Here is a 27,166-nt window from a genome sequence, read left to right as displayed (position 1 = left end):
GCAAACCTGTAACTGTTCTATTGCCAAATACATATTATTTTGCAGAGTTAACTGTTGCATAACTAACCTGCCTTATGATTTTATTCTCAGTTCCTGGACAAGTTTCCTCCATCTCCCTGAACAATTACAAGTTGGTTGATGTTGTTGGAGCCACATGGACGGGGCCAGCAGGAAAAGTGGATAATTATACCGTCCGTATCGTCAGTCTAACAGGAGCCATAAATAACATCATATATATTAATGCTACACAAGTGAATTTCACAGGATTACTACCAGGCAGAGAATATAATGTCACTGTACAGACAGTCAGTGGGAGCTGCAGCCGGACGTCTTCTCCAGTGACAGAGGCCACATGTGAGTATCATTACTGTCATGTCACCATATTATTTATTATATGATCAGGAGCAGAATCTTCTCATTTGACACTCCGGATGGGCCAATACTGTACCTCGGTGTGTCTATCATTTTATACAGAGGTATTTTTTTTCCCATGCATTCCGTTTGGCTTTTTGAAAAAAAACACATTCTATGCCATTTTATAGAGGTGTTGCTTCTAGGGGTTTTGCTTTTAGGGTACATGACTGTGTCTCACAGAGGCAACATTTAGACACAGAGTGCCTATGGATCCGTAATACAGACATGTAGGGAATCTGTGCCGCTGTACAGTCCTTGCTGTGTGCATGAGGCATTAATGGGGTTGTGCAAACGAAGATCCGCTGATCGCCGCAGGTCTGGTAGCTGAAATCCTCGTCAGTCCGCTATTATTGAGGTTGGTTACACATCTCCTGCAGATGCAGAATGTATTTGTGTTCGCGTAATACATTGTCGTGTTGTCCTTCAGAGCAGGAGCTGCTCTTTACAGTGACTCTCTGCGCAAGCTGATAGAGGGGTGACTCGAGCAGAGGAGCCCCACTATGATGTTCATAAGTCCTAATAATTCATATGAACTGGGGTTGTCCAAATCAAACGTTTACATCTGTGAAACTTTTACCCTATTAAATCCTATGCTGTATGTGTCCGACTTTTATCTTGTATTTCTATCTTTCTGCACAGATCCAACCCAACCAAGAAGCTTAACCATAAACGCAATTGGTACAAACATCTTGACGTTGTCTTGGGTGGAGCCAGTAAATATGAGCGATGTGAATAAGTCATATAATATAACTTATAGGAATTCTTCAGACACTTGGACTGTGACAAGTAACACAACAAATGTCGTCCTTCAGAGCCTGATATCTGGGACTAATTACACCATTACTGTGGTCACAGGCGGAGTTTGGGGGTATCCGAGTTCTCCTGTGAGCACCTCTGTCTATACAAGTAGGTTTATATGTCCTGTATGAAAGTGACAATGTATGAGAAATATCTTTTTCTTAAACGTATCACCTGCAGTATAGTGGAATTCTGCAAACCGGTCATCCTCATATTTAATTGAAGGACATTCACAAATTTCAGACACTGTTTTGCCTTTCTTTTTTTTCACCAAATGTGTTACGAGATCTAGTTTCCATGCACAAAATATTACTTTGTTATATTTTTGCATTTTGGTGAAAAAAAAAATTCAAAACATTGGATGTGATAGCTACTTTCCTATACTGCGTAGCGGTTCATATAGCACTAGATCAGGTAGGTGCACGAATAGGGGCCCAACCTAGTATCAGGTAGATAAAAGTATTCGGCACACAAATTGAAGGTGGAAAAAATTATTGTTTTTGTTTTTTACTTTTGATGCCAGTGGCTATGTGCGGTGCGACGTTTCGGTCACATTGATGATCTTCATCAGGCACTGAGCCGTGCTGGGGACTGTTGTAAGCTGTGAATGGTTCTTGCATATAAATGGCATCTTGCCACTTGTTGTGGCGCCACAACTTTTATATGCATGCACCATTCACAGCTTGCAACAGTCCCCAGCACGGCTCAGTGCCTGATGAAGGAGATCAATGTGACCGAAACGTCGCACCGCACCTAGCCACTGGCATCAAAAGTAAAAAACAAAAACAATAATTTTTTCCACCTTCAATTTGTGTGCTGAATACTTTTATCTACTTTCCTATACTGTAATGATATATTTACTGTCTTATTCGTACCTGTCGAGTAACAAAAGGACCATCTTTTGGCACCTGTTCTGCCCATAGGAGTCTGTGGACACAATTAGTTTAACCGGAAAACATTTCCCGTTCTGTACCCTGAAAGTACACACCAAATATGTACATGAACATAGCCTTAGTATGTCCGAGCTCTCTCTTATCAAGTCACGCATCTATGTGCCAAACGCCTCCAACTTTACCATTAACATGCGTATTTAGCTTGGCTCATGAGAGCGGCCTACACAGGCTAAAGCTGCAGCCTAACAGGGAAAGGCCCGTGATTTGCGGCTCGGACGGCCACGGAGTGTCAATCACAGGCCCTGCACATTGCAGTATACATTCATTTCAATGAGCCTGGACCGCAAAATGCGGCCGTAATAAGACGTGTCCTATCTTTTTGCGGTGCAGGCTTTCGGCCAATGCACAGACAGTGGAAACCACGGTCGTGTGTGTGGGCCCATAGTAATGAATGGGACGGCAATTCACCTGCAGATTTGTGGGTGAATTGCGGCAGCAAAAACAGGTTCGTGTGCATGAGGCCCAAGTGACCTTTTGGGGGCAGTCTGCCCAAATGCTTAATTTAGTTTTTTTTGCCTAGAATTAGATTGTAATGATAACAATTTTGGAACTAATCTAGAACAAGAACATATTACTGCTCAATTAATATTTTTCTAAGGTTCAGAGTTCTCCATTATATTCTGGGTGGGAGCATGGTAGATCTCATAGTAGTTAGAACGGCTCCTCTTGTAAACCAGGATTCTGTACATTCAGTTTATAAGGGAGTTATACATTTTGAGTAGACGTTACCTATTATAAATGACTGTGTGTTGCGATCTCTCTATTAACAATTAATGTTTTTTTTTTCTTTTTATATCAGAACCAATGTCCGTAAAGTCTCTTCAGGTCAGTAATTCCACTACAAATTCTGTGTCTGTGACGTGGAGTAAACCTGATGAGTATAAGACGTCTTACAGCTACAGAGTCCAGACCAATGTCACCTCATCAGCCACAACGATCAATAATACAATAGTGGCAAGTGAATCGGCTACAATAATGAATCTGACACCGGGAGAAACATATACATTCATGGTATATACAAGAGCTGCCGATCACATCACTGAATCAGATCCGGTGTCATATACTACCTGCACAGGTTTGTATAAACTTACTAACTGGAAATTAGGCATTTTTTTTATACATTATATATTATGACAATACTGTGCATTAATTGAGAATTCTATCTTTTTAGTTATGTTTTGATTCTTATAGATTCCTAGAATGAGGGAGCAGGAGCGCGCTGTAAAGTGCCATATCTTTTTGCTATTGAATGGTGATTTAGATAACTGGGAATTTCCAGCACAATACTTCTTCACAAGCTGTATCTCAGAGATTCCATGTTATGTATACTTCTGACCAAATCTGACGGGGCTCTGGCACTGAACTGAGCACTTTAAGTTCTTTAGGCTTCGTTCACAACTGCGCTAGTGCTCCATTCCGACATTCCATCAGAGCTTTCCGTCGGAACGGAGCCCTGACAGACACAAACAGAAACCATAGGTTTTCGTTTCCATCACCATTGATTTCAATGGTGACGGATCCGGTGCCAATGGTTTCTGTTTGTATCAGTTGTGCAAGGGTTCCGTTGTTTTGACGGAATCAATAGCGTAGACTACGCCTTAGCTGACCTTACACTAGAGATTTTGGTCTGCTGAAAAGAACGATTTAGACCAGTTCTGACCGACTGTTGGCACCTTTTCGTGATACGAATGAGCGTTACAGGTTCTGACCGAAGACTAATTACTGTAAAAAACTTGATCTGTTATGTTTTTTATTTTTTTCGGGTGTTTTTAGGTACAGTCTTGTAACGTTTAGGCCAAACGACATATCGGCATCCCATCAATAGAAGCCCAGACCAGGCCACAGATCAAGGCAGATATTGTTCAGCAATTTGTCGTTTTAACTTGTATAGTTGTCGTCCAGAACGACAACCTGCACAGATCAACCATCGACGTCAATTCATTTGAAAAATGGCCCTCAAATCACTAATATATGGCCAGCTAAAGACCTGGGGGAGTGGGAGTCTCAACGCGCAAAGTTTACAGAAGTCATGTCCTGACATGTCTCTATAATTGCTAAAATTATAAATACAAGTGTCATTCCCTTTTGAGGTATAAATAATAAGTGTATAAACTGAACTGTACAGATGTCAATTGTTCTATACAGCCAAGAATAACGGCATACTATACCATCCTTCTCTCTAGCTTAGTACTCATGCTCACGACCGTAGTGGTGTGCACGGCCAGTGATTTGCGGCTCGGACGGCCGTGGAGTGTCACCCGCGGCCCGCCCGCAAATCCCGGGCAGTGTACATTAATTTCAATGAGCCTGAACCGCAATATGCGGCCGCAATAAGAGGTGTCCTATCTTTTTGCGGTCCAGGCTCCGGGGCAATGCACGGACCGTGGAAACCACGGTCATGTGCATGGGCCCATAGAAAAGAATTGCATTCATGTGTGTGAAGCCTAAGTGTATCACCTGAAAGAGAAAAATATTACACTTTAAGCGTGGTTTATATACAAGCATTGTACACCGATATTATTATTTCCTTCCTGCAAATTGACGTACCACTGCGTACTAATTGAGGTCTTCTCAACGCAGTAGCATGTCATAGTATATCCTGGAGATCATGAGAGCATAGAAGCTGCAACAGCTGATATCACTACACCACTGTAATGGCCAGGATCCGAGAAGGATCCCATCCCAGCCGTTTAACCCCTAAGTAGTTTGACAGAGGGAGGGGGCTCCTGCTGTCTGCCAGTTTGCGTCGCGAGTGTGATTGCTACGTTGCCAAAAAAAAGTCATAGCATTTGGAATGCAGCAACTCATAGTTTTTCACAATAAAAGCATGATGTAAGAAAGTACTAAAACAAATAATAGCATAAACCGTATATTTGGTATTGGCGTAATCATAATGACCCGTAAAATAGAATTAAAATGTTATTTATAGCGCACAGGACATATGAAAATCAATGTGATGTCTGTGTAATACAGGACAGGTCCTCCAGTGCGAGAGGCGCTCTTTATAGCTCTGACTAATAGATGAGGGACCTGAAGAGGAGATTCCCCCCCCCTATTAACTAAGAATTCCCTAATAGTTTTGCAAACCAGACAATGAATTTAGACGCACTTTTAATGCTGCCTTTGTCTTTTCTGTGTTTACACATTAAGAAAAAAGGAAAAATGTAAGCTTTAAACACTTGTCTGAGGTCTTTAAGAACAAAAGGATTCAGTTGTAAAAATGTCTTTCTACTCATGTATCCACTAAATCCTCTTTTACACGGAGGTATTTTGGTCAGTATTTTGCATCAGTATTTGTAAGCCAAAACCAAGAGTGGGTCCAAAACACGGGAGAGGGGGGGGGGTACGCTGCAGTGACCGGACACCTCTCTGAAGAGCTCTGTGTATACCCACTGTCACGTTGGGTACGTGGACCCACTGGACCATACCGCCTTGACGGTATGGCAGCTGGCCAACAGGACACAGGCCACAGTCTACAGCTCGTATAGGTGTACCTGAGGTAGCTCAGACAGTAGCAAGACAGGCTCGTCTGGGACTTGGGCAGCAGGCAGACACCAGGAGTGGTGAATTAGGAGTGGCGTGGTACTCAGTGCAGCATAACTCCAACTCAATACGGACTTGACCAGGATAGCACTGGATACAGGTAGGAGGAACGGGAGACACTGGGAACTAGAAAACACTTAGGAAAAATTTGCATAGACAGACTAGGGTAGCGACAACAAAGCTCAGGCAATACAGGAAAGGGCAGAGCCCTTCTTATAGTCCAGGTTGCTCTGGGAGCAATCAGCTCAATCTCACACCTGTTTGTGCTCTGGCTCCTTAAGGCTGGACTGAGCTCGGGAGCGCACCATGGTGGTCACTGTGTTACAGGACGGCCGCATGTGCAGACATCTCTGGAGAGAAGGGCATCGACCGGATGGAAGGAGTTCGTGTTCCGCGACCACGGACGTTACACCCACCTAATCATTCTCCATCTGGCTGCTTCCCATAGAGGGAAACGCACCATCTCGCCTAATCTTATGACCTGCTGCCTTGGCATTGCGATGGTGCCGGCCCGACGCTATTTCCTGCACTTCTCTGGCGATTGGCAAGTGAGGCCTACGCCTCGTGTCAGACTGTGGCCTAAATTTTTGGCGGAGCGGATCGTCGGCAGCAAGGGCCGCGTTGTTGTAATTACCGCTGGGGTTTGAAGCTTGACCTGCGACTCCTTGGCGAGCTTCTCCCCTTCATCTGCGGTCACGGAAGTCACCGATGGTCTGTAGCAGCGGGTGTATCACAGCCATATTCATGATGAAGATACTGAAATGTCACAAGATGGTGACTCGGATAGAGAGGGCAGCACTGCACAGGTCGCTTCAATTGACGAAACTGATGCATGCCATATTTCTAAAGCCTTTCTCAAGAAATGTTTATCACAAGCTTTATCGCCAGTCCTGAAAGAACTTTCCGATATCAAAGCTGAACTCAAACACATTGGCTCTTGAGAACGTCCAAATTGTATTACTATCTCACAGCGCAGCTACACAAAACAATGTTCTCACTCAACAGGATCACTTAAACAATGCAATCCAATCCGTAATAGGAGAAAGAACATTCGGATCAGAGTTATACCGGAAACGGTTGCACCAGATGCACTACGATCAGCAGCTCTATCGATATTCTCCGATTTTCTAGGACCTGAACGTGCCTCTCAAGTTGTCATTGAACGCATACATAGAGCGCGGAGACCATAACCCGCTCCTGCAGAGCCGCCGAGAGATGTGGTATGAGGTTTGCTAAGCTGCTTTGACATAGCGGCGCTCTTGCAAAAAGCCAGAGAATCACAGGATATTTATTATGAAAATTATGAAATATTATGCAAAGTTCTGTTCTTCCAAGATGTGGCGGCCAGTACATTGGCCAAAAGGAGAGTTCTGAAGCCTCTCACAGACCCTCTAAGAGACCGAAAAATTCCTTACAGATGGTTGTATCCCTTTGGACTTTATGTTGTGCATAATGGAATACCTTGAGTGGTTAGACAACCTGAAGATTTGCACAAATCTTGGGCTGTGTTCTGACTCCAATAGATATACCATCGTGGTTACCGGTTCACCTTCATACTCCATTTCCGGATCTACTGCCCCCAGATGACTGGTCTACCCATGTCAAGTCCAAATCTCCAAGGCGAGCTCTCACCTGAACTCTTTGGATGTGGGCCTGGCTCTCTCTGGGCAGCGTTCCAAGACATAAACCAACTTACGATGTGCTTTTGCTTTCCAGATATGGAAGTTTTATTATTAGTCATTGGAGGTCTTTGTCTGTAACGATATGTATCCTTCGTTGTGTTATACTATATTGGTACCACCAATTATTTTGCACCTACCAGAAAGTGCGGTTCCTCCAAGTATATTTCAGATGTATTCCATTTATCTCATGTATACGTTTATTTTATTGTTGATTTCTGGGCCGGGTATATTTCCCTTCCGGATTATTGGTTTTAACCATTCCCATGCAATCTGGTAAGATTTAAATGGGATCTATACTGTAATTTATGCACTGTTTCTTTTTCTCATGTAATTTGTTTTGAGTTTATTGTTTTGGTGACAACTCGTGTGTACCTCATCTCTACCTCATCTGTACCCATTGTACATGTATAATTATGGCTGAGGTTAATATTGTCTCGCTAAATGTGAGGGGTCTCAACACTCCTCAAACGCAGCTAAATGCCAGGAAAGCCATGTCGGACATAATATTTCTGCAGGAGACCGATTTCCGTCACTCACACGTTCCCTCCCTATCGCATACTCCATTCTCTGTGGTTTCATAGCACGCATTGTTCTGCCTTGAGAAGCACTAGCATTGCCATTGGTAGGTCTGTCCCGTTTACTCTCCTAGCCCAACAAATAGACCCTGCAGGCAGATTTGTATTTGTCAAAGGGAAAATTGGCAACACATTAATTACACTAGCAAACATAGATGCACCTAATAGACACCAGGACAGATAGTTAGCCAGCACCCTGTATAAATTACAGACTGGAGGGGATTTTAGTGTTGGGGGGGGGATTTCAATTGCGTATTGGAACATAATCTTGGTACTACCTCTGCATCTCTTGCTCTGTCCCATAGGACGAACAGGACAATTAAGAGGGCTCTGGCTGACCTCTTTCTTGTTGACGTATGGCGAGTTGCTCATCCCGAGACTACACATGCTATTCCTCAGTACACTGGACATATCATAGATTGGATCGCGTCTATGTCTCTAATAGACACCTCAGTGAAGTCACTGCTTCAGAAATAGGCTCCATCCTGATTTTGGATCATGCTCTAATTTTACTGTTCCTTTCAATTTAATCCCTCCCAAGAAAAATGCTGTCCTGGTCGCTAAATGAGACATTTCTTGGTTCCCCGGACCATAACTCAATGATTGAGTGCAAACTTCTGGAGTATTTTCGCTTCAATGACATTCCGGAGACCCTTTACCGATCATATGGGAGGCCCATAAGGCTTGCATTAGGGGCGAGTTCATTGCTTTGGGCTCAAGAGTCAAAACAGCTAGGGATGCCCAGATGAACTCCCTTCTGAACAAGATCTCTGCCCTAGAAACACTTAGAAAACAATCTACTTCACTTTACAGAATTCCCAAAATGAACTTACGAAACTGAGAAATTATCTCGGGGATCTCTTAAATGTCAAGGCTGCAAAGGCCCTCCAGCGTTGTAGATTTAAATATTATGCCCATGGGGATAAGGGGTCCAAAATTAAGTCGAGCCTTATCAAGAATCAAAAAGAAAAATCTTTTATTACCAAAAGGATACAGGGGAATTAGTCTTCTCCACAGAAGAAATTGCAAAAGAATTCCATAGATTTTACTCCTCCCTCTACAATATACAGTCCAATATTTCCTCTCCAGCCCCGGAGGAGCGCCCTGTTTCCATTGAATCTTTCCTGAATTCCATCTCCTTACTCAAATTAGATGATGATTTAACGGCCCTGACATCCCCATTCACTGAGCAGGAGGTTAGGGAGGTGTTGTTCTCCATACCCAATGGTAAGAGTCCTGGCCCTGATGGGTTTCCTATATTTTACTACAAGACCTTCGCCACGACTTTGCTTCCGTACTTTGTGAAACTTTGCAACTCGCTCATGACGGGGGTAGCTTACCCAAACCAAAGCTGGAAGCATATGTTACGGTTATCCCGAAAGAGGGGGGAAAAGACCCTATGGCGTGTGGGAGTTATAGGCCTATCTCCCTACTGAGCACAGATGTAAAGTGGTGGGCAAAACTTCTGACGCACCGTATACATTTAATACTCCCCAAACTTATTAACCCATAACAAACTGGATTTGTCCCAAATAGAGAGGGGAAATTCAACACCACCAGAGTGATAAATGTGATAAATGTAATATCTTTATATATTTTGCTAAACGACCAGGGATTCCTTCGGTTTCCGTTTGTCAGTCAGTGCTCCGTTCCGACGGAAAGCTCCGACGGAACGTCGGAACGGAGCCCTGACGCAGATGTGAACAAAGCCTAATTCTCTATGTGCTTGTGTTTATAACCACTTTCTACTATAATATTCATAATAAACACTTTTTTGCTTTATTTGCATTATTTGGTCATATTATAACAGAGTTAACTGTTGCATAACTAACCTGCCTTATGATTTTATTCTCAGTTCCTGGACAAGTTTCCTCCATCTCATTGAACAATTACAAGTCGGTTGATGTTGTTGGAGCCACATGGACGGGGCCAGCAGGAAAAGTGGATAATTATACCGTCCGTGTCGTCAGTCTAACAGGAGCCATAAATAACATCATATATATTAATGCTACACAAGTGAATTTCACAGGATTACTACCAGGCAGAGAATATAATGTCACTGTACAGACAGTCAGTGGGAGCTGCAGCCGGACGTCTTCTCCAGTGACGGAGGCCACATGTGAGTATCATTACTGTCATGTCACTATATTATATGATCAGGAGCAGAATCTTCTCATTTATTAACTCTCAAGATGGGCCCATACTGTACCTCGGTGTGTCTATGATTTTTATACAGAGGTATTTTTTTTTCATTAGTTCCGTTTGACGACGTGAAAAAATAAATAGTCATGGTCCATCCTATGCCGTATTATACATAGAAGTGTTGCTACTAGAAGCATTGGTTTCATGGTACAGCACTGAGCCTCAGAGGCAATATTCAACAGCAGAGTGCCTATGGGTCCGTAATACAGACATGTAGGGAATCCGTGTGCTGCTTTACAGTCTTTGCTGTTTCCATGACGCCTTAATGGGGAGGGTTGTGTAAACGAAGATCCGCTGATCGCCACAGGTCTGGTAGCTGAAGATCATGTCAGTCAGATGTTATTGCGGGTGGCCACACATCTTCTCCTGCAGCTACAAAATAAATTTGTAATCAAGTAATACATGGTCGTGTTGAGTCCTGCAAATCAGAATCCTCTCTTTACAGTGACTCTCTGCGCAGGCTAATAGAGGGGTAACCCGAGCAGAGGAGCCCCCACTACGATGTTCATGAGTCCTAATGATTCATATGAACAGGGGTTGTCCTAATAAGACATTGTTTAGATCTGTGACACTTTTATCCTATTAAATCTCATTGTGTATATGTCCAATTCTTAACTTGTGTTTCTATCTTTCTGCACAGATCCAACCCAACCAAGAAACTTAACCATAAACACAATTGGTACAAACATCTTGACATTGTCTTGGGTGGAGCCAGTAAATATGAGCGATGTGAATAAGTCATATAATATAACTTATAGGAATTCTTCAGATACTTGGACTGTGACAAGTAACACAACAAATGTCACTCTTCAGAGCCTGATATCTGGGACTAATTACACCATTACTGTGGTCACAGTCGGAGTTCGGGGGTATCCGAGTTCTCCTGTGAGCAGATCTGTCTATACAAGTAGGTGTATATGTCCTGTATGAAAGTGACAATGTATGAGAAATATCTTTCTTAAATGTATCAGAATATATTTGGTATTTAAATGTCCTCTATCCTTTTATGATTAGCTTTATTTATCATCTGCAGTATAGTGGAAATCTGCAATTCAATCATTCTTCTTAACAATTTAAGTCCCTGTTTATACCGTTTGCCTTCCGTTTTGGTCTTTCCTTTCATTTGTTCTATCAGATGAACAGAAAGACAAACGGAAAGTAGTGTTTCCGTTTGCAATACCATTGATTTCAATGATATGTTTTTTTCTTTCAGTTTGCGTCCGTTCCGCTAGGTTTGAGTTTTTTCAACGGAAACAATAGCCTAGTGTGCTGCTCTATTGTTCTGTCAGAAAAAAGTAGAAACCTAGCAGAACGGACGCAAACTGAAACAAATTTGAAAGAAAAAACATATCATTGAAATGAATGATATTGAAAACGGAAATGCTACTTTCCGTTCGTCTTTCTGTTCATCTCTTTCTCTGACAGAACAAATGTACGGAAGGCAAACGTGATGTGAACAGGGCCGAAGGACATTCACACAAATATCAGACGCTCTGTTTTGCTTTTAATTTTATTTATGTAAAAGTGAGACGAGATCACGGTTCCGGGCCCAAAATATTTCCTTGTCATCTTTTCCCATTTTGGTTAAAGAAAAACAACAGAATTGGATTAATTGGCTGCTTTTGGTATATAATAATGTATACTGAGGTACTCCTGCCTGGCGGATGCGAAAAGAACACTCTTTTTGCTCCTGTCTGGCCCGTAGGGTTCAGTGGACTTCTTTAGCATATGACCCAGAAAACATTTCCGGTTGCATACACCAAAAATACACACCAACCCTGGCATGAACATATCCTTAGTGTGTCCGAGCTCTCTCTCCTAACAAGTCACACATCGATGTGCCAAACACCTCCAACGTCACCAATAACATGCACATTTAGCTTGGCTCATGACCGCGCTGCCTAACTATAATGTTACGACCTGCACAGGCTAAAGCTGCGACCTAACCGAGAACAGAGAGTGATCTCCAGAGGGTTGCTGTTCAGATAAGTGACATTTTGAGGACCACTCTGACCAAATGCTTAATTTTCTTTCTTTTTTTCCCTAGAATTAGATTGTAATGGTAACAATTGGGGAACTTATGTTGAACAAGAACATATTACTGCTCAATAAATATTTTTTTAATGTTCTCAGAGTTCTCCATTATATTCTGGGTGGAAGCATGGTAGATCTCATAGTAGTTAGAACGGCTCCTCTTGTAAACCAGGATTCTGCACATTCAGTTGATAAAGGAGTTATACATTTTGAGTAAACGTTACCTATTATAAATGACTGTGTGTTGCGATCTCTCTATTAACAATTAATGTTTTGTGTTTTTTTATTTCAGAACCAATGTCCGTAAAGTCTCTTCAGGTCAGTAATTCCACTACAAATTCTGTGTCTGTGACGTGGAGTAAACCTGATGAGTATAAGACGTCTTACAGCTACAGAGTCCAGACCAACGTCACCTCATCAGCCACAACGATCAATAATACAATAGTGGCAAGTGAATCCGCTACAATAATGAATCTGATATCAGGAGAAACTTATACATTCATGGTATATACAAGAGCTGCCGATAACATCACTGAATCAGATCCGGTGTTGAATACTACCTGCACAGGTTTGTATAATCTGGGAATTTAAAAAACGTTAATACATTATAACAATACTGTGCATTAAATGAATGAGGGAGCAGGAGCGCGCTGGAAAGTGCCATATCTCTTTGGTGTTGGATGGTGATTTAGAGAACTGGGAATTCCCAGCACAATCCATCCAGAGATTCCATGTCATAGATAATTCTGATCAATGCAGAAGGGGTTCAGGCACTGAACTGAACAATTTAGCATCTTCTTACTGGGAATTGTTTGGAGTCCCGGGACATAAACTTTGCAGAGGTTCTGTTCTGACATGTATCTATGTAGACGGGAGAATAAAAATGTTATATGTCTTCGAATGTGAAGATGAAAAAACAAAAAAAATTGTGCAGTCCTGAAAGCTTAATCCCTTAACGATCGCCCACTGTCTTTTGACGGATGGGCGGTTCAGGTTCCCTTTCTACAGCGACGTCTTTTGGAATCGCTGTAGAAGAGGCTTTTGAGCATTCTTGTGCGACAACAATCAAACAACTTTAGGTCAGGGCTTCATGGTGACGCGGCATCGCCCACAAGTGACCCAGCACCCATCACAACAAATCCTACAGAGATTACTTTTCATTTGTATAAAACTCTTTAATCTATTTACTTTGCTGTATTTGAACATTTTGTATTTTTTATTCTCAGTTCCCGGACAAGTTTCCTCCATCTCTCTGAACAATTACAAGTCGGTTGATGTTGTTGGAGCCACATGGACGGGGCCAGCAGGAAAAGTGGATAATTATACCGTCCGTATCGTCAGTCTAACAGGAGCCATAAATAACATCATATATATTAATGCTACACAAGTGAATTTCACAGGATTACTACCAGGCAGAGAATATAATGTCACTGTACAGACAGTCAGTGGGAGCTGCAGCCAGACGTCTTCTCCAGTGACAGAGGCCACGTGTGAGTATCATTACTGTCATGTCACTATATAGGGGATCGAGATATTTTTGAGTCTAGGACTCCTACTATGGGCCTGTTCTGTACCTCTGTGTGTCTATGATGTTACACAGAGGCACACACCGTTTTTATCCTCGTGGATTCAATATGACTTTGTGAGAAAACAAATTGTGTCACGGTCCATTCTTCTTCTTTTTTTTTTTTTTTTTTTTTTTAAACTCGTTTTATTGAGAATTTTTTCGAAGTTTAACAAAAGTCAAATTCAAAATAGTGAATGGACCACAATGTCCTATAACTTTGTAACAAAGCACTCGCAGGTGCTAAAAACAGAAGTGCCATAATTTCACGCAATGCCAGCATTATCTTGCGAACAGTTACACCATATTTGTAAAACGTAACCATCTGAGCGTTCATTAATAATAACAGTACAAGTGTTTGATTGTATGCGAGAGGCCCGGGACATCCACTGTCACCCCAGTGCACTCCTTGCATGCCCCAGTTCTCTGGAGGAGTAATTAGTATCTGGTGCTGCACACCACAGGTCCCAAATTTTGTGGAATTTGTCAGGTAAGTTTCTGTGTTTGTAGATGATGCGTTCGTACGACACTGCCGAATTTACCATGTTGTTCTACACCGTAACTTTCGGGGGTCGTCTATCCATCCACCTCATTGATATACCTTTGCGAGCTAGAAATAGTGTCTCCTGTATAAAAATTCTGGTGTAATGTGGCCATTGGTCTTCCTCCATTATGCCAAACAAACATATTTCTGGCGAGCTGTTGATCGGGAATGGCAGTATCCGATTTAGGACTTCAACCACTTCCGCCCAGTATTTCTTGATATGAGGGCACGTCCACACCATATGCAAAAAAATCTGCAGGAGCATGTGAGCATTTAGGACAGGCAGGTTCCGCTATACAATGCATTTTAAACAGTCGAATAGGCGTTAGATAGGCTTGATGTATGTAGTATAACTGAATGAGCTTGTTATTAGCCGCCGGCGACACATGTAAGTGAGATTGCAGTAAATCATCAATTTTCTCTTCAGTTAGCGATGGTATCAATTGGACCCATTTAGAGATAGCTGGTAGGGGTGCCGCTGAAGCCTTTTTATCCAAGAGGTGAGCGTATATGGTGGAGATCAGTCCTTTAGGACCCTGAGATCTGATCACCCCGATGAGGGGATATGAGGAGATGGGCTGACGATGTGCCGGGAACTGTGTGGAAAGGAGATGGCGCAGTTGTAGGTATTTGAAGAAGTGCTGCCTTGGAATGCGAAATCTTTCCTGCGCCTGTTCAAAGGATATAAAGGTGTCATTTTCATAGATATCGTTGAGCACCTGTACGCCCGCAGCTGTCCAGTATGCTGCGTCCGGGAAGGTGTGCAAGGCTTTCAAGTCCATATTGTGCCATAATGGAGTCTCCTCCGGTATTGTGGGGGTACCTGAAATTTCCGCCGCCGCTTTCCACACTCCTCGGGCTAGTCGACAAATGGGCAGTAGAGGTGGCCCAAGGTTCCCACGATGGAACAATATAGGCCATAGTATTTCATGCGCGGAGTATTCCAGTAAAACTCTTTCAGTTCCGGCCGGTCGGTTTGCTTGTGTCCAGGGGCCCAAATATTTGCGTTGGCCAGCCAAGTAGTATAGGTAGATATCTGGAAGAGCAATTCCAGCCATCTCTTACATGTACATACATGTTGTAGGACATACAGGCTCTTTGGTAGTACCACCATTTTAATCAAATTAATACGGCCCATGACTGATAAGGGAAAGGCCGCCCACACCTTGAATTTTTCTCTAAAGATAGCCATAAGCGGATGGACATTGAGTGGAAGTGAGCGCGATGCGTTCCTGGCAATATGCAGTCCCAGATATTTGAAGTGATCCACTACTGCCAGCCCCTCCATCGTGGAGCCCACCAGTTGAGATTCGTTTTGATAAAGAAACATTACTGACGACTTTGACCAATTTATGCGCAATCCAGAATAGTCTCCAAATGTGTTAATTAGGCTCATTGCCCTAGGAAGGGAGGACTGCACCCTTGAAATGAAGAGCATGATGTCATCTGCATATAAGGCAATTCGATCCTCTTTTGCCGCGTGCTGGATACCTTGTAGCTCTGTGTCTGATCTTAGAAGTATCGCCAACGGTTCCATTGCCATGGCAAAGAGTAGTGGCGATAGAGGGCACCCCTGCCTTGTTCCACGGCCGAGCTCAAATTAAGTCGATGTCAGGCCGTTCAGTGCCACAGTAGCTTTCGGATGAGTATATATGAGTTGTATCCAAGACACAAAGGCCGGTCCAAAGCCAAAGCATGTGAGAACGCTGGAGAGATAGGGCCACTCCACTGAGTCGAAGGCCTTAGCGGCATCTAGGGAAGCCAGAGCCCAATCCTTGCTGTTCCGTTCCGCTATTTGTGCCACCGCGTGTACTCTCCTCAGGTTGTCCAAGGTGCTCCTTCCCTGTATGAATCCCGATTGGTCAGGATGGATGAGCTCTGCTATGATCAGGTTTAGCCTGTTCGCGAACACTTTGGTCAATAATTTATAGTCGGTGTTGAGCAAGGATATAGGCATGTATGACCCGCAGTCTAATGGTGACTTGTCCGGTTTCAGAAGTACAATTATAGTAGCGTCATAGAATGAAGCCGGTAACATTCCCTTTTCAAATGACGTATTCAAGACTTCCAGTAGCTGAGGCAAGAGTTGCTCCTGGTATTTGACGTATACTTCAAGCGGTATGCCATCCGGGCCAGATGCTTTGCCATTCGCCATTGAGGATAATGCTTCTGTCAATTCCTGAAGTGTTAGAGGGGCATCCATAGACTCCCTTTGCATGTCCGTCATTTTGGGTATATTTATTTCCGACAAATAATCCTTGATATTCTGAGGAGACACCTGCAATGTCGGGCTATAGAGGTCCTTGTAGAAGTCTGTAAAGCAATTGAGGATTTGCACATTATCATTAAGCATGTTCCCTTCAGAAGTTTTAATACGTAATATGGCAGGAGAGGCAGAGTTGCAGTGTATGAGATGTGCCAAGAGACTACTGGATTGATTGCCATGCTCGAAATATCTCTGCTTAGAAAAGAAGATGCGACGTTTAGTCTTTTCGTGGAGAAGATTTACGTATTCTCTGCCCTTCTGTAGCCAGTTGTGTTGAGAGCTTGGGGAGGGATCTGCAATGAATGCGGCCTCCAAGTTGGTGCATTCATTCTCCAGCAGCTGTTCCATCTTGGAAGATTGTCGTTTATGATAGGAAATTGATGATGACTGCAAACATCCGCGAAGGTATGCCTTCAGGGCATCCCAGAGGGCCGAGTGATTATCAAAGGGAAGGTTATCCGCAAAGAACATTTCAAGTTGGTCAGGTACTCGATCTTGAGCGCCGAGCACTGTAAGCCAGAATGGGTGTATTGTCACGGTCCATTCTATTCCGTGTTACTTAGGTTTTAGTTCTAGGGGAGAATATTGCGTCTGACAGAGGCACCATCCAGTAGCACACAGAGAGCCTACATGTCCGTAATACAGTCATGTAGCGAATCCGTGTGCTGCTGTACGGGTCTTGCCTTGTTCATGAGCCCTTTAAATGGGTCGTTTACACGACGATCAGCCGGCAGCTGAAACCTTAGGTGACTAATTGTTTTTGATGGCGTCCATATATAATCACCTGCTACGGCAGCTGCAAAATGCATTGGCGACCTAGTAATACACGGTCGAGCTGAGCCCTTCTGCGCTGGCTAATGGAGGGGTGACCCGAACAGGGAGCCACCACTATGATGATCATAAGTCCTAAGAAAGCTTATGGACCGGCTAATGGGACATCATTTATATATGTGACAGTAATCAATCATTAATAAATATCATGTTGTATATGTTTAACTCTTGTATTTCTATCTTTCTGCTGCACAGATCCAACCCAACCAAGAAGCTTAACCATAAACACAATTGGTACAAACATCTTGACATTCTCTTGGGTGGAGCCAGTAAATATGAGCGATGTGAATAAGTCATATAATATAACTTATAGGAATTCTTCAGATACTTGGACTGTGACAAGTAACACAACAAATGTCGTCCTTCAGAGCCTGACATCTGGGACTAATTACACCATTACTGTGGTCACAGTCGGAGTTCGGGGGTATCCGAGTTCTCCTGTGAGCACCTCTGTCTATACAAGTAGGTTTATATGTCCTGTATGAAAGTGACAATGCATAAGTAATATCTTTCTTAAAGGTTAACTAAACTTTCAAAACACATTTGACATGTCACAAGTTTTGATTGGTGGGGGTCCCAGCACTGAGACCACCATCGATCACTAAAACGAAGCTGCAGAAGCGCTTGGTTTCTGCTGGACTTTTCTCGGAAAGCCCAGCAAGTGGTGTACGGGCTGAATAGAAATTCTATGAATCCATACACTACTTGCTCAGCTTTCCGAGGACAGTGGAGCATAAATAAGGTAGCACAGCGCTCACTTGAGCGCTTCTGCAGCTACGTTTTTGCGATTGGTGGGAATCTCAGTGCTCGGACCCCCACCGATCAAAACTTTTGAAAAGTTTAGTTACCCTTTTAGTGTATCACAATATATTCAGGATTTAAATGTCATCCAACCTTTTTTTATATATAATTTATCATCTGCAGTATAGTGGAATTCAGCAGTTCGTTGAAGGTAAAGCAGAGTGTCTGACATTTGTGTCAATGTTCTTAAATTGTTAATGATAATGATTCATTAACAATTTAAGGACATTTACACAAATGTCATACACTCTGTTTTACCTTCAATTTACCTTCAAGTGAGAAGAAATCTCTGTTCCGTGTACAAAATATTTTCTTAACTTTTCCCATTTTGGTAAAAATAAACGCAACAAAAATAGATTGGCCACTTTCTTATACCATAATAACATATACCGACGTATTCCTGCCTAGCGGATGCCAAAAGAACACTCTTTTAGCACTTTTGGAGCCCATAGGGGTCTGTGGACACGTTCAGCATATGAGCCAGAAAACATTTCCCGTTTTTTAGACTGAAAGTACACACCGAACATGTCATGAACATATCCTTAGTGTGTCCGAGCTCTCTCTCCTACCAAATCACACATCGATGTGCCAAACACTTCCAACGTCACCAATAACATGCACATTTAGCTTGGCTCATGACCGCGCTGCCTAACTATAATGTTACGACCTGCACAGGCTAAAGCTGCGACCTAACCGAGAACAGAGAGTGATCTCCAGAGGGTTGCTGTTCACATAAGTGACATTTTGGGGGCCAGTCTGATCAAATGCTTAATTTTCTTTCTTTTTTTCCCTAGAATTAGATTGTAATGGTAACAATTGGGGAACTTATGTTGAACAAGAACATATTACTGCTCAATAAATATTTTTTTAATGTTCTCAGAGTTCTCCATTGTATTCTGGGTGGGAGCATGGTAGATCTCATAGTAGTTAGAACGGCTCCTCTTGTAAACCAGGATTCTGTACTTTCAGTTGATAAAGGAGTTATACATTTTGAGTAAACGTTACCTATTATAAATTACTGTGTGTTGCGATCTCTCTTTTAACAATTAATGTTTTGTGTTTTTTTTATATCAGAACCAATGTCTGTAAAGTCTCTTCAGGTCAGTAATTCCACTACAAATTCTGTGCCTCTGACGTGGAGTAAACCTGATGAGTATAAGACGTCTTACAGCTACAGAGTCCAGACCAATGTCACCTCATCAGCCACAATGATAAATAATACTATAGTGGCAAGTGAATCTGCTACAATAATGAATCTGACACCGGGAGAAACGTATACATTCATGGTATATACAAGAGCTGCCGATAACACTGAATCAGAGCCGGTGTTGAATACTACCTGCACAGGTTTGTATAATCTGGGAATTTAAAAAACGTTAATACATTATAACAATACTGTGCATTAAATGAATGAGGGAGCAGGAGCGCGCTGGAAAGTGCCATATCTCTTTGGTGTTGGATGGTGATTTAGAGAACTGGGAATTCCCAGCACAATCCATCTAGAGATTCCATGTCATAGATAATTCTGACCAATGCAGAAGGGGTTCAGCCTCTGAACTGAGCACTTTAGCATTGTAGTCCCGGGAATTGGTTGGAGTCCCGGGACATAAACTTTGCAGAGGTTCTGTTCTGACATGTCTCTATGTAGACGGGAGAATAAAAATGTTATATGTCTTCGACTATGAAGATGAAAAACAAAATAAATTGTGCATTCCTGAAAGCTTAATCCCTTAACAATCGCCCACTGTCTTTTGACAGCGGGCGGTTCAGGTCATCATTCTACAGCGACGTCTTTTTGAATGGCTGTAGAAGAGGCTGTTGAGCATTTGTATCAAACAACAATCAAACAACTTTAGGTCAGGGCTTCAAAGTGACGCGGCATCACCCACAAGTGACCCAGCAACTATCACAACAAATCCTACAGAGATTACTTTTCATTTGTATAAAACTCTTTAATCTATAAAATATATATTTGTTTACTTTGCTGTATTTGAACATTTTGTCTTTTTTCTTCACCAGTTCCTGGACAAGTTTCCTCCATCTCCCTGAACAATTACAAGTCGGTTGATGTTGTTGGAGCCACATGGACGGGGCCAGCAGGAAAAGTGGATAATTATACCGTCCGTATCGTCAGTCTAACAGGAGCCATAAATAACATCATATATATTAATGCTACACAAGTGAATTTCACAGGATTACTACCAGGCAGAGAATATAATGTCACTGTACAGACAGTCAGTGGGAGCTGCAGCCGGACGTCTTCTCCAGTGACAGAGGCCACGTGTGAGTATCATTACTGTCATGTCACCATATAGGGGATCGAGATATTTTTGAGTCTAGGACTCCTGTTATGGGCCTGTTCTGTACCTCTGTGTGCCCATGATGTTTCACAGAGGAGCACAGAGTTTTTATTTTATGGATTTCCATATGACTTTGTCATTTTCCATTTTATGCCGTGTTACGTAGGTGTTGGTTCTAGGGGACAGTATTGCATCTCACAGAGGCACCATTCGGCAGCACACAGAGAGCCTATATGTGCGCAATACAGACATGTAGGGAATCTGTGTGCTGCTGTACAGTCCTTGCCTTGTTCATGAGACCTTTAAATGGGTCGTTTACGTGAAGATCAGCCACAGATCCGGCAGCTGAAAGCTTCTGTGATTGATATTGGCGGCGTCCACATATAATTGTTTGCAGCGGCAGCTACAAAATGCATGGGCGACCTAGTAATACATGATCGCGCTGAGCCCTTTGGTGCTGGCTAATAGAGGGGCGACCCGAACAGGGAGCCACCACTATGATGTTCATAAGTCCTAAGAAAGCTTATGAACAGGGTGATGGGACATCATTTTTATCTGTGACAGGCACTTTTACGTGCGGTATATGTCCAACTCTTAACTTATATTTCTATCTTTCTGTCCAGATCCAACCCAACCAAGAAGCTTAACCATAAACACAATTGGTACAAACATCTTGACGTTGTCTTGGGTGGAGCCAGTAAATATGAGCGATGTGAATAAGTCATATAATATAACGTATAGGAATTCTTCAGATACTTGGACTGTGACAAGTAACACAACAAATGTCGTCCTTCGGAGCCTGATATCTGGGACTAATTACACCATTACTGTGGTCACAGTCGGAGTTCGGGGGTATCCGAGTTCTCCTGTGAGCACCTCTGTCTATACAAGTAGGTTTATATGTCCTGTATGAAAGTGACAATCTAAGAGAAATAGCCTTAAAGGGTAACTAAACTTTAAAAAAAAATTGACATGTCAAAAGTTTTGATCGGTGGGGTCAGAGTACTGAGACCTCCGTGGATCGCCAATATTAAGTGGCAGAAGCACTCTGGTAAACACTGTGCTGCTTAATTTCTTCTCTGCTTTTCTCGGAAAGCAAAGCAAGTGGTGTACGAGCTGAATAGATGGTCTATGAGCCCGTACACTGCTCGCTCAGCGTTCCAAGGAAAGCAGAGCAGAAACTAAGCGGTACAGTGCTACTGTAGCTTCATTTTTAACAATCGGTGGGAGTCTCCATGCTCAGACGCCCACAGATCAAAACTTTTGACATGTCAAATGTTTTTGAGTTTAGTTAGCCTTTAAGTGTATCTGAATATATTTTTAAATGTCATTTTATTTTTTATTTTTTTTGGATTAACTTTTTTCATCATCTGCAGCATAGTGGAATTATGCAATTCAATCATCCTCATTAACCATTTAAGAACATTCACACAAATACCGTGTACAAAATATTTTCTTTGTTCTCTTTTACCATTTTTGTAAAAAAAAACAACAACAAACATAGATGGGATGGCTACTCTCCTATACCATAATATAAAATTAAATATTAGACGTATTCCTGCCTAGCAGATGCCAAAAGAATACTCTTTTTAGCACTTTTGCGGCCCATAGGGTTCTGTGGACACGTTCAGCATATGAGCCAGAAAACATTTCCAGTTTTATACCCTGAAGGTACACACCGAACATGGCATGGAAATAGCCTTAGTGTGTCAGAGCTCTCTCTCCTAACAAGTCACCCGTCTATGTGCCAAACGCCTCGAACTTCACCATTAACATGTACATTTAGCTTGGCTCATGACAGCGCTGCCTAACTATAATGTTACGACCTGCACAGGCTAAAGCTGCGACCTAACCGAGAACAGAGAGTGATCTCCAGAGGGTTGCTGTTCAGATGGTTTTTTGCCTAGAATTAGATTGTAATGATAAAATTTTGGGGACTTACGTTGAACAAGAATAGATTACTGCTTAATTAATATTTTTTTAAGTTCTCAGAGTTCTCCATTGTATTGTGGGTTGTAGCATGGTAGATCTCATAGTAGTTCGAACGGCTCCTCTTGTAAACAAGGATTCTGTACATTCAGTTTTTAACTAGTTATACATTTTGTGTAGCAGTTACCGATCATAAATGACTGTGTGTAGCACCCATTAATAATCGATGATTTTTTTTTTTTTTTATATATATCAGAACCAATGTCTGTAAAGTCTCTTCAGATCAGTAATTCCACTACATATTCTGTGTCTGTGACGTGGAGTAAACCTGATGAGTATAAGACGTCTTACAGCTACAGAGTCCAGACCAACGTCACCTCATCAGCCACAATGATAAATAATACAATAGTGACAAGTGAATCTGCTACAATAATGAATCTGACACCGGGAGAAACGTATACATTCATGGTATATACAAGAGCTGCCGATAACACTGAATCAGATCCGGTGTTGAATACTACCTGCACAGGTTTGTATAATCTGGGAATTTAAAAAACTTTAATACATTATAACAATACTGTGCATTAAATGAATGAGGGAGCAGGAGCGCGCTGGAAAGTGCCATATCTCTTTGGTGTTGGATGGTGATTTAGATAACTGTGAATTCCCAGCACAATCCATCTAGAGATTCCATGTCATAGATAATTCTGACCAATGCAGAAGGGGTTCAGGCACTGAACTGAGCACCTTAGCATCTTAGTCCTGGGAATTGCTCAGCGTCCTGGGACACAAACGTTGCAGAGGTTCTGTTCTGACATGTCTCTATGTAGACGGGAGAATAAAAGTGTTATATGTCTTCGAATGTGAAGATGAAAAAACAAAAAATTGCGCAGTCGTGAAAGCTTAACCCCTTAACGGCCGCCCACTGTCTTTTGACGGTGTGCAGTGCAGGTGCCCAGTCCACAGCGACTTGGCATCACTGTAGAAGAGGCTTCTGAGCGTTCCTGTGAGCGTTTATCCTCTAAGCAGGAACTGTAACGTACAGCTGGGGTCGGAAAAAAATGATCTGAGCTGTTTTACTTTTTGACCACTTCGGTCTGTGACCACGGCATGATCAAAGGTGACTCCCTCCTTCAATGTCATCAATGGAAACCCGGTGACTCGATCGGAGACTGGGGGAACCCTCTGCAGTCAGCCTTGGGGACCTAGAAAGGACTCCAGGGATGTCTGTTCTATAAGCCTGCTGTTAGGGCACACTGTGTTATAGTGACACAGTTTAATGTATTATCATACAGCAGTATGCTAATACATTATAAGTAGTAAATAAAGTTGTAATTAAAGTAATCCTTTTATGGGACTAAAAAAAATGTAAAAAAAAAATTAGGTCCAGAAAAAAAGGAATTATTTAGCATAAAATACCTTTTTATTGCCAATACATTATATAAAAAAACCTACACAGATTTGATATTAGCACGACCTTAATAACTTGAGGAATTAATTAGTGCGAAACGTGAACGGTATAAAAAAAAATAAACAAAAAAAACAACCTGATGAGTACCAGACCAACGTCACCTCCTCAGCCACAATGATAAATAATACAATAGTGACAAGTGAATCGGCTACAATAATGAATCTGACATCAGGAGAAACGTATACATTCATGGTATATACAAGAGCTGCCGATAACACTGAATCAGAACGGGTCTCATATACTACCTGCACACGTGAGTACAGACCGGCTGAAACTGGTAATTTATCAAACAACTTTAGGTCAGGGCTTCATGGTGACGCGGCATCGCCCACAAGTGACCCATCAACTATCACAATAAATCATACAGAGATTACTCTTCATTTGTATAAAACTCTTTAATCTATAAAATATATAGTTTTTTTACTTTGCTATATTTAAACATTTGTATTTTTTCTTCACCAGTTCCTGGACAAGTTTCCTCCATCTCCCTGAACAATTACAAGTCGGTTGATGTTGTTGGAGCCACATGGACGGGGCCAGCAGGAAAAGTGGATAATTATACCGTCCGTGTCGTCAGTCTAACAGGAGCCATAAATAACATCATATATATTAATGCTACACAAGTGAATTTCACAGGATTACTACCAGGCAGAGAATATAATGTCACTGTACAGACAGTCAGTGGGAGCTGCAGCCAGACGTCTTCTCCAGTGACAGAGGCCACGTGTGAGTATCATTACTGTCATGTCACTATATGTGTGACCGGGATATTTTTGAGTCTAGGACTCCTATTATGGGCCTGTTCTGTACCTCTGTGTGTCTATGATGTTACTCAGAGACGCACAGAGTTTTTATTCTCATGGATTTAATATGACTTTGTGAGAAAGCAAATTGTGTCATGGTCCATTCTATGTTGTGTTATGTAGGTGTTGGTTCTGGGAGAGTACTGTGTCTCACCGAGGCACCATCCAGCAGCACACAGAGAGCCTATACAGACGTGTAGGGAATCTGTTCTGCTGTACAGGCATTGCCTTGTTCCTGAACCCTTCTGCTGTTGCAGATTTAATATGCATTGACGACCTAGTAATACACGGTCGCGCTGAGCCCTTCTGTGCTGGCTAATAAAGAGGTGACCCGAACGGGTCGCCATCACAATGATGATCATAAGTCCTAAGGAAGTATATGGACAGGGTATTGAGACATCATTTATATATGTTACAGTCACTTTTACATTAATAAATCTCATGCTGTATCTTTCCAACTCTTAACTTGTATTTCTATCTTTCTACACAGATCCAACCCAACCAAGAAGCTTAACCATAAACACAATTGGTACAAACATCTTGACATTATCTTGGGTGGAGCCAGTAAATATGAGTGATGTGAATAAGTCATATAATATAACTTATAGGAATTCTTCAGACACTTGGACTGTGACAAGTAACACAACAAATGTCGTCCTTCAGAGCCTGACCTCTGGGACTAATTACACCATTACTGTGGTCACAGTCGGAGTTCGGGGGTATCCGAGTTCTCCTGTGAGCACCTCTGTCTATACAAGTAGGTTTATATGTCCTGTATGAAAGTGACAATGTATGAGTAATATCTTTCTTAAAGGGTAACTAAACTTAAAAAACTTCTGACATGTCATAGTGACATATAAAAGTTTTGATCTGTGAGCGTGCGAGCACTGAGACCCCAATCGATCACTAAAATGAAGCAGCAGAAGCGCTCGGGTGAGCGCTGTGCTGTTTGGTTTCTGCTGGACTTTTCTTGGAAAGCCGAGCTAGTGGTGTACGAGCTGATTAGAAAGTTTATGAACCCGTACACTGCATTTCGAGGAAAGCCGAGCAGAAGTGAAGCGGCTCAGAACTCACTCAAGCGCTTCTGCAGCTTTGTTTTTTTCATTGGTGGAGATCTCAGCGCTCGGACCCCCACTGATCAAAACATTTGACATGTCACTATGGCATGTCAAAAGTTTTTTGAAAGTTTTTAGTTCTCCTTTAAGTGTCAGCCCTGACCCTGATCAGAATATATTCGGGATTTAAATGTCATCTAACCTTTTTTGATTATTTTGTTTATCATCTGCAGTATAGAGGAATTCTGCAATTCAACCATTATTATTAACAATTTAAAGATATTCACACAAGTGTCAGACACGCGGTTTTGCCTTTAATTTTATATCACCAAAAGTGAGAAGTGATCTCGGTTCCGTGTACATAATAATTTCTTGTTATCCTTTAGAATTTTGGTAAAAACAAAAATAAATTGGCCACTTTCCTATATCATAATAATAAATACAGACGTATTCCTGCCTAGCGAATGCCAAAAGAATACTTTTTGGGGCCCATAGGGGTCTGTGGACACGTTCAGCATATGAGCCATAAAACATTTCCCGTTTTATAGACTGAAAGTACACACCGAATAGGTCATGAACATATCCTTAGTGTGTCCGAGCTCTCTCTCCTAACAAGTCACACATCTATGTGCCAAACGCCTCAAACTTCACCAATAACATGCACATTTAGCTTGGCTCATGACAGCGCTGCCTAACTATAATGTTACGACCTGCACATACGATATGACATTTTGGGGGCCAGTCTGCCCAAATGCTTCATGTTCTTGTTTTTTCCCTAGAATTAGATTGTAATTTGGGAACTTATGTTGAACACGAACATGTTACTGCTCAATTAATATTTTTTTAATGTTCTACATTATATTCTGGGTGGGAGCATGATAGATCTCATAATAGTTAGAACGGCTCCTCTTGTAAACCAGGATTCTGTACATTCAGTTTATAAAGGAGTTATACATTTTGAGTAAACGTTCCCTATTATAAATGACTGTGTGTTGCGATCTCTCTATTAACAATTAATGTTTTGTGTTTTTTTATATCAGAACCAATGTCAGTAAAGTCTCTTCAGGTCAGTAATTCCACTACAAATTCTGTGTCTCTGACGTGGAGTAAACCTGATGAGTATAAGACGTCTTACAGCTACAGAGTCCAGACCAATGTCACCTCATCAGCCACAATGATCAATAATACAATAGTGACAAGTGAATCTGCTACAATAATGAATCTGACACCGGGAGAAACATATACATTCATGGTATATACAAGAGCTGCCGATAACATCACTGAATCAGATCCGGTGTCATATACTACCTGCACACGTGAGTACAGACTGGCTGAATCTGGTAATTTATCAAACCACTTTAGGTCAGGTCTTCATCTTGACGTGGCTTCGCCCACAAGTGA

The 27,166-nt window shown here is 42.0% G+C and overlaps 1 protein-coding gene across 1 annotated transcript in view; it reads left to right on the top strand.

The window, feature by feature from the left end:
• LOC142660962 (receptor-type tyrosine-protein phosphatase beta-like) overlaps positions 1 to 27,166 on the top strand; it is a 76,559-nt gene that overhangs the window by 17,174 nt on the left and 32,219 nt on the right. Inside the window, exons 6-20 of the mRNA XM_075838076.1 lie at positions 91 to 354; positions 1,054 to 1,320; positions 2,965 to 3,240; positions 9,821 to 10,084; positions 10,808 to 11,074; positions 12,494 to 12,769; positions 13,428 to 13,691; positions 17,602 to 17,868; positions 19,282 to 19,554; positions 20,227 to 20,490; positions 21,131 to 21,397; positions 22,693 to 22,965; positions 24,370 to 24,633; positions 25,201 to 25,467; positions 26,806 to 27,081. Of these exons, the coding sequence (XP_075694191.1) occupies positions 91 to 354; positions 1,054 to 1,320; positions 2,965 to 3,240; positions 9,821 to 10,084; positions 10,808 to 11,074; positions 12,494 to 12,769; positions 13,428 to 13,691; positions 17,602 to 17,868; positions 19,282 to 19,554; positions 20,227 to 20,490; positions 21,131 to 21,397; positions 22,693 to 22,965; positions 24,370 to 24,633; positions 25,201 to 25,467; positions 26,806 to 27,081 (4,029 nt within the window). The remainder of the gene's footprint in view (positions 1 to 90; positions 355 to 1,053; positions 1,321 to 2,964; positions 3,241 to 9,820; positions 10,085 to 10,807; positions 11,075 to 12,493; positions 12,770 to 13,427; positions 13,692 to 17,601; positions 17,869 to 19,281; positions 19,555 to 20,226; positions 20,491 to 21,130; positions 21,398 to 22,692; positions 22,966 to 24,369; positions 24,634 to 25,200; positions 25,468 to 26,805; positions 27,082 to 27,166) is intronic.

The sequence above is a fragment of the Rhinoderma darwinii genome, chromosome 9 (genome assembly GCF_050947455.1).
Source record: "Rhinoderma darwinii isolate aRhiDar2 chromosome 9, aRhiDar2.hap1, whole genome shotgun sequence".
Classification (NCBI taxonomy): Eukaryota; Metazoa; Chordata; class Amphibia; order Anura; family Rhinodermatidae; genus Rhinoderma; species Rhinoderma darwinii.
This window is presented reverse-complemented; position numbering and strand designations above follow the sequence as displayed.